Genomic DNA, 17,023 nt, shown 5'->3' with positions numbered 1-17,023 from the left:
CATTTATCTGGTAAACTACCGTATTTTTCGCTCTATAAGACGCAACAGACCACAAGACGCACCTAGTTTTTGGAGGAGGAAAACAAGAAAAAAAATATTCTGAATCTCAGAAGCCAGAACAGCAAGAGGGATCGCTGCGCAGTGAAAGCAGCAATCCCTCTTGCTGTTCTGGCTTCTGGGATAGCTACGCAGCCTGCATTCGCTCCATAAGACGCACAAACATTTCCCCTTACTTTTTAGGAGGGAAAAAGTGAGTCTTATAGAGCAAAAAATACGGTACTTTGTGCATTCCAAAGCTATTGGGGTAGCTCATGCTATGTGCAGATACTTTGCTTGCACAAAACCCCAGGCTTTGCCTGAGGTATCTCTCTCAAGTTAAAAAGACGTGAGGTAGCAGTTGTGGGAAAGACTCTTGCATGCGTGTATGAACTACTGACAACTAGACCAAAAGTCTGAGGTTGTATGCACATTAACCCACTGGTAGCACAAAATCCAGAACCATTCATGTCTGTCTTCAACATGCCGATTTCAATCAAGATTGATTCTAGATCCTGCCACCTACTTAGGCTGGGTGGAGTTACTTGATAAGCGTTTCAAAACCATCACCTTTAGGTTAGGCACGCCATTTTCTCTCTGCACATTCCCCAGGAGAAGGAAGTTGTGATTGTGCTTTTGGTGTACACCCATCCGCAGCTTCATTGGTCAGGTATGGATACATCCCCCCCCACACCATTGCTGGGACTGCCTACATATTACTTGGGGTAATACAGAATCAATCTGTAATGAGCCTTTATTTTCAGAATGAAACCAGTTTCTCAAGAAGCGCTTTTCAGGGACAAAATATGCAACAGATCTAGATAGTGTGTGTATGAAGAGAAAACAAAGAATTTCAACTGATTCTAGAATAGAACGTTGTGGGTATACAGAACTTCAAGGGTGCTACATTGGCTGCAGTAGCTGAGCATCAGCAAACAGGCTTACTTAGGGCCTATCCAACCCTGGCCTCAAGCTTGGCCTCTGTGTCTGCTATCAAGTAGCAGCAGTAGAGCCAAATCAACTTTTCAGGCCTCCTCTGGAATCAACCTTCAGTCACACTTGTTTAGATTCTGCCCTTGCCTCTGAGTCTTTCCTGTTTCTGGTTCCTCATACTTTTATATGCCTACCCTGGCCTTAATCTTTCTGGTATGGACCATGCCTGCCCACATTCAGGTTGGCACCTGTTAAGAGCAGCCCCCTGCTGAAGCCTGACAGAAGGCCTGAACTAAAATCTGTCAGGCAGCCTTTTTCAGCTTGCTAGGCTTTCAGGAGGCAGGTAAGAGAAAAAAACCCTCTTTGCCTTTTTGTTGTTGCTTTTTGATGGTTTCAGTGGTTGTGGTAAATATGTTTCCTTCTGGTACTAGAAGCTAGAATTAATCGGGGAGCACTGGGAAGCGTACGCCTCCCGTTTCACCTTCCTCCTAGAAGCCAAAGGGGTCACCGACGAAGAAGACGCCAAGAAGAGGGTGATATTCTTCAGCGTCTGCGGAGAGGAGACGTTTGAAATCGCCCGGGCTCTCCTTGCGCCTGAAGACGTCGCTACTGTTCCATACAAAACAATAATGGAACAGCTGAAGGGGCACTTTTCGCCGCAGCCCTCAGTGGTGGCTCGTCGAAATGCCTTCTACGCAAAGCGGCAAGCCCCTGGGGAAACCATAACTGGGTTTGTGACCTCTCTCCGCCAAGCCGCCCGGTTCTGCAACTTCTCAGAGCTGGAGAACATGCTTCGTGACCGCCTCGTCGGTGGCCTGAAGGATGAGAAGCTGCAACGACGCCTCTACGCTAAGAAGGACCTAACGTTCCAGGTCGCTCTGGAGGAGGCCCTGGCAACGGAAGCTGCCGAGAGGTCGACGCAAGAGGCACGGCCGAGCCAGCTGTCCCAACCGAGGGTCCACCACGAAGACCTCACCGACGACTCAGGATCCGACAGGGAGGAGGTGCACCGAATACAGCAGCGCACTCAAGCAGCCCACATACCACAGCTGCTTCGACGAGAGGGAGGGAACTGCGCAAGCTGTGGAGAAAGTCACGAGAGGAGGACCTGCCGTTTCCGCAACGCAGAGTGCAGGCAGTGCAGAAAATTGGGACACATCGCCCGGGTGTGTCGGGCTCGGCCCACCCGACGCCAGACATCAGATGACCAATCCAAGAGCCCCAGGTCCCGGGGCCCAACGCACCAAGGCAACTCGACAGAGCTCACGGACTTCCAGGTATACCAGTTGCCCCACCCCAACGTAGAGAAAATTTATGTTGACGTACAGATAGAGGGGGCCCCATGCCGCATGGAGCTTGACACGGGTTCAACTCTATCCATAATCTCGGCAAGGACCTTAAGGAAACTGTGTCCTACTGGGGGTCCCAAACTCAGGCCGGCCCCATTCACCCTCCGGGACTTCCAAAAACGTAAGGTCCCCACAATGGGGGTGGGGACCTTCAGGGTGCAATACCGAGGGCGGACGCGGCAACTGGACTTGCTTGTGGTCAAGGGCCCCTACATTAGCTTACTGGGATTGGCATGGTTTGGACCACTGGGGCTAGCCGTCACCGGGGTGAACCACACTAGCTTACAAGTGGACGTGGACGCCATATGCAAGGAATTTCCGGGGGTTTTCGATGGGAAATTGGGACAGTATACGGGCCCCCCCATTGCTCTACAGCTTGACCCCGCAGTACGACCGGTCAGGCTCAAGGCCCGCCGGGTCCCGTTCGCCCTGAAACCCCGTATAGACGAGGAATTGGACCGGCTCGTGGAGCAAGGAGTGCTGGAGCCGGTGCCTAATGCCCCCTGGGAAACCCCAATCGTCACGCCCGTCAAGCCTAATGGTTCAGTCCGCATCTGCACAGACTACAAATGTACCATAAACAAGGCCCTCACGGCCCATGCATACCCAGTGCCAGTGGTCAGCCATGTTCTTGCCACCCTGGCTGGGTCGAAAATTTTTGGCAAGCTGGACTTGGCCCAAGCATATCAACAGCTGCCAGTAGATGAGGCCACAGCAGAGGCACAGACGATTGTGACGCACAGAGGAGCATTCAGGGTAAAGCGGCTGCAATTCGGTGTCAGCGTGGCACCAGGCATATTCCAGAATCTAATGGACTCTCTACTTAAAGGGATTCCTGGCGTCACCCCCTTCTTCGATGATGTGTTGATTGCCGGGCCCACACCAGAGGAGTTTGAGGACCGCCTCCGCACCGTTCTGCACCGTTTCCAGACGGCGGGTCTCAAGGTGAAGCGGGAAAAATGTCTACTAGGAGTGCCTCAGGTGGACTTTCTGGGATTTATGGTGGACGCAGAAGGGGTCCACCCGACTGGGGACAAGGTACGGGCCATTTGTGATGCCCCAGCGCCCAAGAACAAGACTGAACTTCAGGCCTTCTTGGGACTATTGAACTTTTACCATTCCTTCCTTCCCCACAAGGTGGCGGTAGCAGAGCCCCTACACAGACTCCTGGACAAGCGGGCCCCTTGGGTGTGGGGCCAGCGCCAGGAGGCCGCATTCCAGGCAGTCAAGGACTTGCTTGTCTCAAACTCGGTCTTGGCACACTTCGACGAGAGGCTGCCGGTGGTGCTAGCATGCGATGCCTCGCCCTATGGAATTGGCGCTGTCCTGGGACACCAACTCCCGGATGGAAGAGAGGTACCGGTGGCATACTTTTCCCAGACACTCAACGCAACCGAGCGGAACTACTCGCAAATCGACAAGGAGGGTCTGGCAATCGTGAAGGGAGTAAAAAAATTCCATGATTTCTTGTACGGGCGGCCCTTCACCGTGGTGACTGACCACAAGCCGTTGCTTGGCTTATTTGCCCCTGAAAAGCAGACCCCCCAAGTGCTGTCTCCTCGCGTCCTCAGGTGGTCAATTTTCCTTGCCAGCTACCAGTATGCACTGATTCACCGTCCGGGGAAGGCGATGGGCCATGCGGATGCCCTCAGCAGGCTACCACTACCGGAAACAGGCCCCGACCCAGCACCTGCACAAGAGGTTATGAGCCTGGAGCTGCTTCCCGACCGCCCCATTCAGGCACAAGAAGTTGCACACCATTCCAAGAAAGATAGGGTCATCTCCCGGGTCCTGGACTGGGTGTGGAGGGGATGGCCCAGCAGCAGCCCCGGGCCAGAATTCGCCGGCTACACAACCCGCAAACATGAACTGTCGGCCCACAAGGGGTGCCTGTTATGGGGAAGCAGGGTCGTTGTTCCCCAGCCCCTCCGCAAAAGGGTCCTCACAGCCCTACACGAGACACACCCAGGGGTAGTAAGAATGAAGGCCCTTGCCAGGAGTTATGTGTGGTGGCCGGGGATCGACGGAGAGATAGAGGCCTGGGTCAAACACTGCCAGGCCTGCCAAGAATCCCGCACAGATCCCCCAAGGGCCCCAGTCCAGTCCTGGGAGTCCGCCCGAGCACCATGGTCACGCCTGCATGTGGACTTCGCTGGCCCCTTTCAGGGGAAAACATTCTTCATAGTGGTGGACTCCTACACCAAATGGCTGGAAGTCGCACTGGTACCGTCCACTTCTACGTCCGCAGCCATCCGGGTACTACGCAGGCTGTTTGCAACCCACGGGCTCCCTGACACTCTCGTCTCAGACAACGGGACTGCATTTACGTCAGGAGAATTCCAAACCTTCACAGCGCAGAACGCCATCCGCCACATCCGTTCGGCGCCATTCCATCCTGCCACCAATGGCCAAGCAGAACGCATGGTGCGGACCACCAAGGACACCCTTCGCCGCATGACGCAAGGGGATTGGGAGTACCGCCTTGCCACATTCCTTCTAGCACAGCACAGCACCCCCAGCTCAACAACTGGCCGGAGCCCCCCTGAACTACTAATGGGTCGGCGCCTTGCAATCAGATTGGACCGCATTCACCCCGATAGAGCTCAGGATGAGGTAGTGGTGGGGGAAGGCAGGAACCCCCGGACCTTCGAGGCCCAGGACCCAGTGTACGCAAAGAATTTTGGGGCAGGCCCAGCATGGGTACCCGCCACAGTCACCAGGGTCACTGGCCCCGTGTTGTACGAGGTGCTAACAGATGGGGGGCAATGCTGGCGCCGCCACTGCGACCAGATACGGCGACGATTCCCGGGAGAAAACCAGGAGGAGGAAAGGTCAGAGGAGTCCCAAGGGAACAGAGGGGCAGTGAGGCCCATAGAGCACGAGGGGCCAGCAGGAGAGGCAGAATCAGTAAATACAGAGAGGACCTGCGAGGCCGAAAGGACACCGGAACCAGAACCACGACTGAGCGAGCCGGTTGCGCCAGACCAAATAGCCCCATCACAGCCAGCATCCTTGGAACACGAGCCAGAACCTGAACCCCGGACCAGGGAACACCCCAGGCCGCAACGCACACGTAGGCCGCCAGCGTACCTCGAGGACTATGAATGCGACCTCCCGGGCAGGAGTGGAACTTAGAGGGGAGGGGTGTTATGTACTGAGTTGAATAGGATCCAAACTGCAGCAGTCTGATTGGTCCTAGAACAATAGGATCCAAAAGGCAGCAGTCTGATTGGTCCTAGAACAATAGGATTCAGAATGCAGCAGTCTGATTGGTCCTAGAACAATGCAGCAGTATGATTGGTTGGCAGGAACTACCCAATCATGCTCCAGATAGAAGTGAATCCACAACCTGATTGGCTTACAGTAGAATTCCGGAATTAGCCAATCATGTGCAGCCCATTGTGTAAATAATGTATATAAAGCAGATACTTTGAGGGGACTTTCATTCATTCCTCCTCACCACTATGAGCTGAATAAAGAGCATGAAATCACTTCGCGACTCTGAGTATATTTCAGCCAGGCTAGAAAGTTTCCTTACCCATGTTTTAAACACATGTTGCCCTTCTACTTGCCAATTAATTTGCTAGCAATTACACCAGGACACTATGCTATTGCAATCCATGTGCCACTTCTCCTACTCACACTTGTGAGCAGGCATGGGCAGCATGCTGCTTGAACAGGCACAATTTATTTCTTGTCCTTAGTGTCTCCTTTTCCTTTGCTGTCCTCTCCATATACCATGAATGTATTAATAGAGGTAGAGAGATGATGTGAGACAATGAAGGGCAAACCAAAACACGAGCCACCAGAGAGATAGCAGTGCAGACATACCCTTATAGAAAATGGCAATCAGGCTTTGCCAATTAAAAGCAGTAATCCATAGTACACCAGATGATATAAATTGAGTGCGCTATTGCTTTTGGTTGACTCCAGTTATTTCCAGGAGATACAATGGAAAGGGGGGGGGCGCGGGGCGGAAATCATAGATGTGAATCTGACAATTTACATTTGTTGGCTCTTGGCATTTCTTATCTGCAGCCAGTAGTTCTGTGCATTGCTTCTCCATGTTCTAGTGAAACTGTCCTTAAAAGAAGCCCATGCATTTGAATACTTCCAAGCTCCCCCATGCTTACTCTTCAACATTATTCACTTGACTCCCATAAATCCATCATTTATAAATGGAAAACACAGTTTGCATGAAGGTTAATGCAGCAGTCATAATTGGAGCCTTGAGTATGACCTGGTAACAGATGTGAATTGCTTTAATGGGTCACTTCTAGATTAATTGCATAGAAGGTAGTTAACTCCTGTGAATATATAAACAGGGCAACAGCTAGAGTAATTCTGATTTGCTTTAGCCTTTAAAAAAAAACCCCTCACAAATTAATTTGGGAAAGAAAATTTCATGTGTGTTATATTTAGTTCTAAGAAAGAAAAGAATGGTTCAAACCACATTTACCAGATATTATACAACAGCTAAATCAATGATCAGGAAAACATTTTAGTTTATGTGCTGTATTTTTTCTAAAATAGTTGTTTAGTGAAGACAAAGAAGCATGCTTATATTACAATACGAAAAAAGAGCTTTTACGATATTTCCTTTCCTATTGACAGTAAAGGAGAATCATAGCTTTAATTAATATACTTTCTCTATGTATTTCTTTTACTGAATTTCTTTATGTTTGCGCATTCCACTGTGGAGGTTCTGGATTTTTGCTCTACTGTATGTTAAGGATAATCTTCCCAAAATTGTTTTGTAATAGTTTTTACCACTGTAGCCAGTGCTTTTTTCTAAAAAAAAAATGTTTATGGGTACTTTCATTTTGACTCAAGAAATAACCATTTTATAGTTCAAATCTGGAAAAATAAATACAGTAAATGGACAAAGTACAAAAATTCACAAAATGTTTAGGTGTATGCATACCCCTGCGTACCCCCAGAAAAAAGCACTGACTATAGCAAATGAAACTATACAACTTAAACTTAAAATAATGTTCACTGTATATATACCCCAACCTCCTTCATTCACTTTACAATCATGCATGAGGAACTAAAATCCCAACATAGGGAAATGATTCATATGTCATGTTATTTCCAGAAGGAAAATGTGCTAGTGTACTGTAGTTCAGTCTACATGTGCAGTATCAGCGGAGAGACTCTTCATGCATGAATTCAACAAAGGGCGATAAAAGTGGAGCAAAGAAACAAGTACTGTACAAAATTGCAATCCTGCAGGAGCTTCTCTTGCACAAGGGACAAACAGAAGAAGTACTTGTGCTCATCTCCCATTACTTTCAATAAAGCTCATGTATGATAAAGGCTGGCTTTCCAATTGCACAGGGAGCCTTTCCTTGTGCCCATGTGCTGGGGGGGGAGGGGTGTCGCAGAAAACATGCCACATATGCAACTCCTCCTAGCCATCTTTCTCAGATTCGACTGAAATTTTTTTTTAAAGGGCGAGCAATCTCCCTCTTGAGGATCCAGCTAGCATTTTCCTAGCCTGCCCATCCCTACCTACTCTCTTTGCTATAACATTATGTAACATAGGTTGAAGTAAATTAGTGCAAGATTTCTCTGGACCCCGTGTTAGCTGCTGGTTGATGGGATTAGGAAGAAAACTTACCTGGGCCCAGGACTGGCAGAACTGATCATAGGGTTTTTGCAACCCTGTGGGGTATATATTCTTGTTGCCCCTGCATGGGAGGGTTTGTTGCTTTCTGTTTTCACAACTTTGACATATAAAATGGTGCTCAGGTAGGATCCTTAAAAGTGAAGGAGTTGCAGTGGGCTCCTACAGGCACAAGCCATTCCATCTCAAGGGTGGCGACAGAATTGTGCCCTAATGGTGGCAGGGCAGTAGCCACTTAAACACAGTGGTCACCTTTAGCTGTTTCCTGACTTCTGAAGACTCAGCAGCCTGGGCTGAGCCAAGAATCATTGCAACTCATGAGTTGTCAAAAATAGGACCACTTGCCTCTGTGAAGCTGTACCCAACATTATAAATGGCCATTATAAATACTCTGTGGGATAAAGGCCTCTTGCTTACTTGTGTGTAGGTACATGCACATACACACACACACCATACCTCCTAAGTGCCCTGGAAAAACAGGACATCCCGGGTTTTTTGCACAAGATCTCAACGACCATTTTGGGTGCCATGATCTAGTGCTGCACTCTCGCCCTGAAAAAAAAAACACTTTTTCAGGGCAAGGATGAGGTGCGGATCATGTGACTCGCCTGGGACTACATCCCAGAAGACACACATTCTAGTTTGGTGCTTGAAAAGTTGGCTAGTATGACACCCCTCTCTGACTTTTGTATGGCTAGAATGGGGCCTACATATCCTTTTGATTCTGGCAACTCTGAGCACTGGCCTGTGGTCCCTCCCTGGTATGCTTCCCATGAGAAAATGTGACCCTCAAGCTGATAAAACTCCATACCCCTGCTCTATGCAGGGGTCTTCGCTGCGAGATCACATTCATCCGGTGCTATATCAACTGCACTGGCTCCCGGTGGAGTACAGGATCAGGTTTAAGGTGCTGGTTTTAACCTTTAAAGCCCTATACGGCCTTGGACCCTCGTACCTACGGGACCGCCTCTCCTGGTATGCCCCACAGAGAAACTTACGGTCTTCAAATAAAAATATCTTGAAGGTCCCAGGCCACAGAGAAGTTAGGCTGGCCTCAACTAGAGCCAGGGCTTTTTCGGCTGTGGCTCCGACCTGGTGGAACACTCTGTCACAAGAGACTAGGGCCCTGCGGGACTTGACATCTTTCCGCAGGGCCTGCAAGACAGAGCTGTTCCGCCAGGCCTTTGGCCAGGGCACAGCCTGACTCCCTCCCTCGGCAATCTTCGCGGAGCTCTGGCCCAATAGTGGCCAGTGGCTTGAATTTAATTAATTTTATAATGAATGATTTTAGAGTGTTGTTTGTGTTGTACTTTTGTATTGTTTTATTGTTGTTAGCCGCCCTGGGCCCAGCTTCGGCTGGGGAGGGCGGGATATAAATAAAATTTATTATTATTATTATTATTATTATTATTATTATTATTATTATTATGCCCTAAAAGGCTACCTAAACAGTAATGGAGCCAAAAGCAACAAATTATACAGACAACCTATTTTGGCTGAAATCTTTTTTTGGACTAAAATCTAATCCTTAAGTAAACAATACAACATTTCAAAATAACAAGACACCTTCAATACACACATAAATCACTGTCATGGTTGTAACTGTATGGATTTTGGCACCAATCCACACACTTGCATCCTGATTTCCAGTTCACTTTCACAAATGATGCACATAAGCAAACTGATGTCCACTTGTACACCCACAGGTTGTAATGTCCGATCACTCAGCTAAATGGCTTTTGTCATCTTGTAGAGATGGCATACTTTGCTCAATGCGTCAACCACTTTCTGTGGGACTTGGAAAACTGAGTTTGCCACAACAGCATTTTATAAAATTAAGGCTTGGTGGTGGGCTCAACAATTTGCTGAATAAGTGCTTCTTCTGTTGGTAGCATTGCACTTCTTTCCCTTTCTGAATGGAGAAAATGAACAGAATATGAATTGAATGTGTCTTCCTGGTAGGTTCATACATCAGGTGTGTAAGACACTTCAAATCAGGTGGACATCAGGTATGTAAGGTACTGCAAATTGAGACAGGAGATGGAGACTTAACAGGTCTTCCAAACAGTCTTGGAAGCTAGCTTGTGGTATCATGCCCCAAGGTGGCATGAAAGCCCAGCTGTCCATCTCTTCCTTAATCATGCCATTCCACTTTGTGCTTGGCAACTTATAATTCATATAATTTGACATGACTGCTTTCATCCATAGCTCACTGTTGAGATGAGGTTAGAAGGCCATCAGTAGCAATAAAGCATCTCTATCACTCCTTGTGACAATGACTGTTATGTCCTCCTGACCCTGCCTCAGACAGATGCACAATCATATGAGTGGAGTTGAGGTGGTCTGTGTTTCTTCCAACTGATGAAGCATCATAACCATCATGATCACCACTGCTTGTCTGTGTCACTATGTTATGGCTGCTGCAGCAGTTTTCTTCTGAGGAACAGAACAAGTGAGGCCTTTTTTTCCTTGGATTTGATTAATGTTCTCCATTGCACAGGCAATATGCTGTCCCTGCTGCTAATGTCAACTCTTATTTCCTTCCTTTCCCAATTTGACACTTTACCATAAGGTTTTTGATTGATGGGTCTTTGCAGCAGTCAAGCACAATACCAACCCTGCTGCAAGTTTCCTTGAAATTCTTCATGATATGCACCACAAAAGCATCCAAATAGTCTCCAAAAGTCACTGCATCTTTGGCTTTCACCATGGGTGGAAAGCCTTGCCCACTCTATGTATACCGATCCCCAATAGCTGAGGGCTGACTCTGACCAAGTTATTCCAATCAGAATTTTTTAAAAAATGAAAACACCAGAAAAATGCCAGTTGATAAATATTAATGTCAGAAACACAGAGACTGATGTAATTAATCTTCATATAACTTCCATCAGTGAAAATGAATTTTCTGATCAAGGAAGTGGTCCTCTAAAAACAACAACCCACTTTTTAGCAGGTCTAGTTACTGACATTTTGATTCCTTAATCAAAACAGCAACACACCCATACTTCTGTATTAGACACAAAACTCCATAGGCAAGGCAGACCTCCCTCAGTCATTCCATAGATGTGGAATTCTGACATAGCCACTTTTACGCCTACATTACCATGACCACCTCAGTCAGCAGCCCTCCATCAAAATGAAGTTGTTTCCTGGATTTTCTTTGTCTATAATCAGCCATCAGGCTGTTGTTTCTGAAAACCAGCAACACCAAAGCAGTGATAGAATTGAAAACACCTCTCACAACTATTGCTGCTGCAGCAAAACTGCTGTATATGGTTGCTTACCTGTAATAACTGCTGCACTTTTAAAAATCAAAGATATGAAAAGCCTCAAAATAATTTATACTTTGACAAAAAAAGTAATGAAGACTAAGGTTCCAGTCCCACAAACATTTGAAGTCAGTGAGACTCCCTTCTGAGTAAACAAGCATGGGATACAGTTGCACTGTTGCAATTCTTCACATAAGGCTTAATTGGCTAGGAAAGTACATTCCAAGTTTTTGTGGTGTTTTAAAGTCCCAAAAATGTCTATTGTCAAAATGGAATAGCAATAAAACCAGCCTGACTTTCTAGTGTGAGCATATATGGCAGAACATGAAGACTCCAATCAAAGTACTGTCCTTCCATTTATGTCTAAGGTTTCTTTTATGAGCTGTCAGGGAACTGCCATCGGAGCTAGAGGCGGAGGGAAGGCTCCAGAGGGATGCCGGAGAGGGTCCCAGTAGGGAGAGAGGCAGCCCATCTGCTGGGGAAGGAAATCAGCGTAACACCAGTGGAGAAGGGGGGCAGATGGGGGAATCGGAGAGGAGGCTCCAAGACTCCTCGCGGGAGACCAGCGGAGAGAGTACGGGTACTCTGCTGCCCACACCCTCCCTACGCAGAAGACTTCCGCGCAGGGAGAGTAGGAGGAGACTTGGCGTCAAAGAACTTCTTTGCTGGAAGAAGTTCAAGAAACGCCCACTGACGGATTCTGCCAGCGACTGAGACAGCCATGAAGCTAGAGGCTGTCCAGACAGAAAGGGTTCAACCAGGTAACCTAGCCAGGAGTGGCGGCAACTTACGCACGAGCAACCCCTAGAACCATTACACGAGCAAATTGTATAAAAGGTTCTGATTCCCAAATTCTTTTTTAAAAATTTATTTAAACTATTTTTAGCCTGCTTTATAGACCTGAGAAGCTTTCAAAGTGACTTACAAAAGATTTGCTCACTTAAACTTTCATTCAAGTGTGGTATCAGGAACAGAAAGATAGTATCCCTATGGTGCCATGATTCTTCTCAGGTGGTATTTCCTTCCCTCATCCTTGTACTTCCTTGGTACTGATCTCTGGCCTGTACCTACTGTGTAACAGAGCTCATTCTGATCCTCTGAGGCAAGGAAGTGGGGCTGCTTAGTAGGAGTATTAGTCTGTCATTTGCTTTCATTCTATATCATACCTGAAGAGATTCATCTGAGTATTTGTGACAAACTGTTACAGCAGGTGCCTTCTGCGATGTAACCCTTGGTATATTCTCCTTTACGCTGTATTCGTTTATAGGAAACAGTTTATAGGAAACATTCTCAGTAGCAACTGCTATTATTTTTCAGTAGCAACTGCTATTATTTTTAAGCAAAGTGTGCAGATGTGTAGAGTGTAGACAGAAACTCCCAAATTGTGAGTTTGTTTTCTTATCCAGTCAGAAAAATAAAAGGAGTTAATTAAGGACAATGATGTTTGGGTCCCTTGGAACTAAAGTATTATAATTCAATCTGTCAATAAGACATGCGGACACCTTTTAATGGCACAATTTATTGGGTAAATCTCTTATGAATCCTGGAATGGATCCAAATTATATACACAAAGCTACTCAACTGAGTAAGAGAGCACCAACATCTGCTGCAATCTGCTTTAACCATCACCTAACAGCACACAAGAGCCAGGCCTGTGCAATATTTTGAAATTAATTATTCTTCGTTGGCCATTCCTGAATAATTCCAGGACAGCCTTCCAAATTAAATTCCCTTGACATGCAAACACAGAAAAGTCTTTTTTGCCCCTAGAGGCAACTAATATCTGACAGACTTCCTATCCTGAACTGTTCCACCCAGGTATATTCTTTTTTTAAGGAGTTACAATCAAGACTTTATCTGCAAATTCTTCCATTGAAGCAGGTGAATAGTTTAGGCTTGTGTAAACTTCTTACCTCCATTCATGCTTTCAAAAGGCTCACTGTATTTTGCAGTAAATTTATTTCTCTAAATGCTGGAGATAAATATCAGCAGCTGGACATTTATTATACTTTATATTCCCCTCTTTTAAAATGAACTGAGGGTGATATACATAGGGCCCCCATTTTGTCCCAAGCCCTGACCAGACCCAGACCATCTGTAAAATCTCACATACTGAATTTGCCACCACACTTACAGCTGTCCAGTTGGATTGTAGGAAATATAAATGGTTTTGCAGTAGAAATTAAAGAAATGAATCAATCAGCATCCAAAATTCTACACCAGAACAAAACTCATTTCAGATAAAGAGATGCACAAGGAACTAGTTCTGATTCTCACATTCTTTGGCAGATGTAGTTAATTCGTGGGACCAATCTACCTATCAAAGCAACATTATTTGAAACCGTTCCTCCAGCATACAACATGGAACAGTGCTGCAGAAATTTATCAATATCTGTTTTGAAGAGTTTATATATAATATTTGCAAACCCAGGAATAATGTCATAAATATATTATCTCTGAAAATGTTTCAGACCTACCTTATTTAATTTTATAAAATATTTCAGTCCGGCTTCCAGAGGATTGGTGTCACAATTCATCTGTTAAAAAAATATGCAATAAGAGATTTAATCACTAGATGGCATATTTCCTTCACATCTTTTCACTTTCTCATACTGTTTCCCATTTATTTCCTTTTTTTAATGAACAAGTAACATCTCTTTTGTTAAAGGATTGTAATTCTTAGTGACATTTGTATCTCCAATAAAAAAATGCAAGTATATATTTCTTCAATATCTACAGTTAAGAAGACAATAAGAAATGAGACATCCTGCAAAAAAAAAAAAAGCCTTTACTCCACTGAGAACTAACCAAGGAAAATGCAACAATGATTTACTTGCAAATCTACCTCACTATCCCCCATCCCACAGTGAACAGCTATCTGATGCCTCAGTTGTTCTTCTCATTTTCAACAGGTAGGACAGTAGGGTGGAATTCTGTGGGATTGTTGAGGTGAGACAATTGCACTGGGATGCTCTCTAGACCAGGTGTAGTCAGTGTGGTGCCCTCCAGATGTGGTTATATTACAACTTCAATCACCCCGACCATAGGTACTTGCTGGTGATAGTTGTAATCTCAACATCTGGAGTGTGCCATGTTGACTCTCTCTGCTCTCCAGGTGAAACCAGAGAATTCCATAACCACAGCAGTTTTTGTGCATGTGGAATCATACAATTACAGACCCGGAAAGGGACAACAAGAGTCATCTAGTCCAACCCCCTCAACTAAAGCATCCAAGACAGATGGTCATCCAAGCTCTGCAGAAAAACTTCCAAAGAAGGAGAGAATTATATACGCATGCATCACTACCTACTGAATTACGGTAGTAGCATTTTGAAGGAGCTGATGTCATATTAATATCAGCATAAGAAGCTGGCTTATACAGATTCAGAAAATGCAAAACATCTTAAGGAAAATACCCTGAAGAGCAAGTGGAAGGAAAAACAAACAAACAAACAAACAAACAAATATGCAAGCAGTCCAATGTGGCATGAGCAGCCTCAGTTGATGTGGAATCCTGACTAGGTAGGAATGGGAACTGAATGGAGGAACCAGAAGAGAAGCAAGCAAAATACTGAACAAGAGCATGTCACACGGTTCTTTCTTTGCTTTTCCTGTTCCTCCTCTGCTACACACATCCACCATATAAGTGCTCATGTATTAAGGGCGAAGCACCAGCAAGGGTATATTATCTCCAACTTTATCAATAACCATTTTAAAAACATTTTGTTGAGTTTTATTTTGTTTAAATCTGTGGAAGTTGTGTGAGCTCAGCCTCCTCTAAAATGGAAGGGATTTCATAATATCCAACATTTTATGAGAAGGATTGGGACAAACAGGATAGCTAGTATTCATATTCTCTGTGATGATAGGATATATATCTAAAGTGTGTCATACAAAGGCGAAATTGCAGTCAGTGCACATTTTGACTGCTGGAACAGAAATGCCTTGAGATAAATGAGAAAGTTCTTACAAATTCCTCATACAGCAGAGGAATGAGTTAGAAATGCTTCAGAATAAAGGCTTGTATCCCAGATACAGCTACCTAAATTTAGGTCTCTGACTCCACAGTGCATGCTGTTTGCTCTGAAGACAAACCCTTAGCTTTTTTCTGAGTAACCTGCTAAAATGGGTGTAAAGATCTGGGCACAATTTCAAAGCCCCTTAGGAGCTGAAAACACTTTAGACTGAAACGGCACAGAGTTTAATTATCAGAGCATGCTCTAAGTAAGAATTTCACCCAAACATACTACTGTGATCTCTTAATTGAACAGACTTTTTAATACAGAGGAAAAAGAAATGTCAATGAATTAAAAAAGAGGCTTTGGTGCCACAAATGTAATTGAGAATACTAACAGTTTGCCCTCATGAAAAATAGAAGGTGTAAATCATAATAGTAGCTGTTTCTTATTTTACTCTTATCAGGCCTTGAAGAAGCAGAATAGTTAAATATGATTACCTGTGACCAATACACAAATAACACCAAAGAAAGAACAAAAAAGAAAGAAAGAATTATATTCAAACCTCTGCTCCCCATGCCCGAAAAGCCTTTTCTAGCCTTAACGTATTCATCACATATGTTCCAAAGTTGTCAATTCCTTCTTCACGGCCTGCTTCCATGATAGCAGAGTATAAAGGTGCAGAATCTTCTCGCCTGTGGTACAACTCCCAACCCAGTTCACCTATTACAAACCAAAGGTTGACATCTTAATCAAGTCTAGAATTAAATTATGGTCATGCTTATTTAAAGGCATAACATGAAAATAAACATTAAACGACCCATCTCTGCAAGTAATAGTGGTATTATTTGCAAGCACTGCTGCTTTGTATAGAAACCAAATGTTTTGCTTATAAGAACAAAAATCCCTCCCCCTCCTGCCTTACCTGTATAGGATATTCTAATTGCAGTAACAGGAATATCCACAATGTTTAAATGTCTAGATTGTAGAAAACTAAATGCTGCATCACTGAGATCCTCTGTTGTCAACTTCTGGAGGACTTTTCGTGCATATGGACCAGCTACACCCAGTACTCCAATTTCTTCTGTGACATTTCTGATCTCAACGTTAAACTGTCCTCTAGATGCCTCCTCTTCAATCCATCTGAAAATAAAAGGCAACAATTTATTAATCCAAACATTAAAATGCATAAAATAGCTAGGTTGACAACTATGACTATCAGGTAAACCCAAGTCATGAAGAACGTCTCTTGTACCTCTGAGACAAGCTCATCCCACTCCTTACTGTCCCATATTCAGATTCCAGATATATATATTTTTTAATGCATGAGATACCCAACTGAATAATAATATCATCCACCAATGCAACCAATTCCCACAGCTTTTCTGAGGCTATCACAACATTTATCACTACAAATATTTATAAACTTCTTTTTGAGCTCCATTTAGTTTTTTATCAAGGAGCCGCCAACAGAAATTAATGACCATTAGTCATTTCTACCCAAATAAATACCCGCCTTGCTGGTATATGTCCTCTACACTATTTGCAGTGTGCAATCATAGTCTGTTGAAGCCTTTGTTTTCCCAGGATAAATAGGCTAAGCACTCTCAGCGAGAGGTGAACAATACTTTTGATCTATACCAGCAACTTCTGGAAAGAAGATTCGTAATCTCAGTATTTTTACGATGTACTCTGAGCTATTTACAATGTTATCTCTGATTCAGAAGATCCCAGTATGCATAAAGGCCAGAGCTCAATGGTGAAGCATCTGTCCCAGGCTCAATCTCTGGCATGTCAAGGTAGGGATGGAAAAGACTCCCTGCCTGAAACAATGCTACTCACTGTAGACAT

At 44.9% G+C, this 17,023-nt stretch overlaps 1 protein-coding gene across 3 annotated transcripts in view; it reads right to left on the bottom strand.

Annotated features, from left to right (window-relative positions):
• DMGDH (dimethylglycine dehydrogenase) overlaps window positions 1–17,023 on the bottom strand; it is a 42,487-nt gene that overhangs the window by 2,567 nt on the left and 22,897 nt on the right. For all 3 annotated transcript variants that reach the window (XM_053408074.1, XM_053408073.1, XM_053408072.1), the window contains exons 12-14: window positions 16,098–16,315; window positions 15,738–15,895; window positions 13,694–13,753 (exon numbers count right to left, since the gene is read on the bottom strand). In XM_053408074.1, the coding sequence (XP_053264049.1) occupies window positions 13,694–13,753; window positions 15,738–15,895; window positions 16,098–16,315 (436 nt within the window). The remainder of the gene's footprint in view (window positions 1–13,693; window positions 13,754–15,737; window positions 15,896–16,097; window positions 16,316–17,023) is intronic.

This window comes from Podarcis raffonei, chromosome 11 (assembly GCF_027172205.1).
Source record: "Podarcis raffonei isolate rPodRaf1 chromosome 11, rPodRaf1.pri, whole genome shotgun sequence".
NCBI classification, from domain to species: domain Eukaryota; kingdom Metazoa; phylum Chordata; class Lepidosauria; order Squamata; family Lacertidae; genus Podarcis; species Podarcis raffonei.
This window is presented reverse-complemented; position numbering and strand designations above follow the sequence as displayed.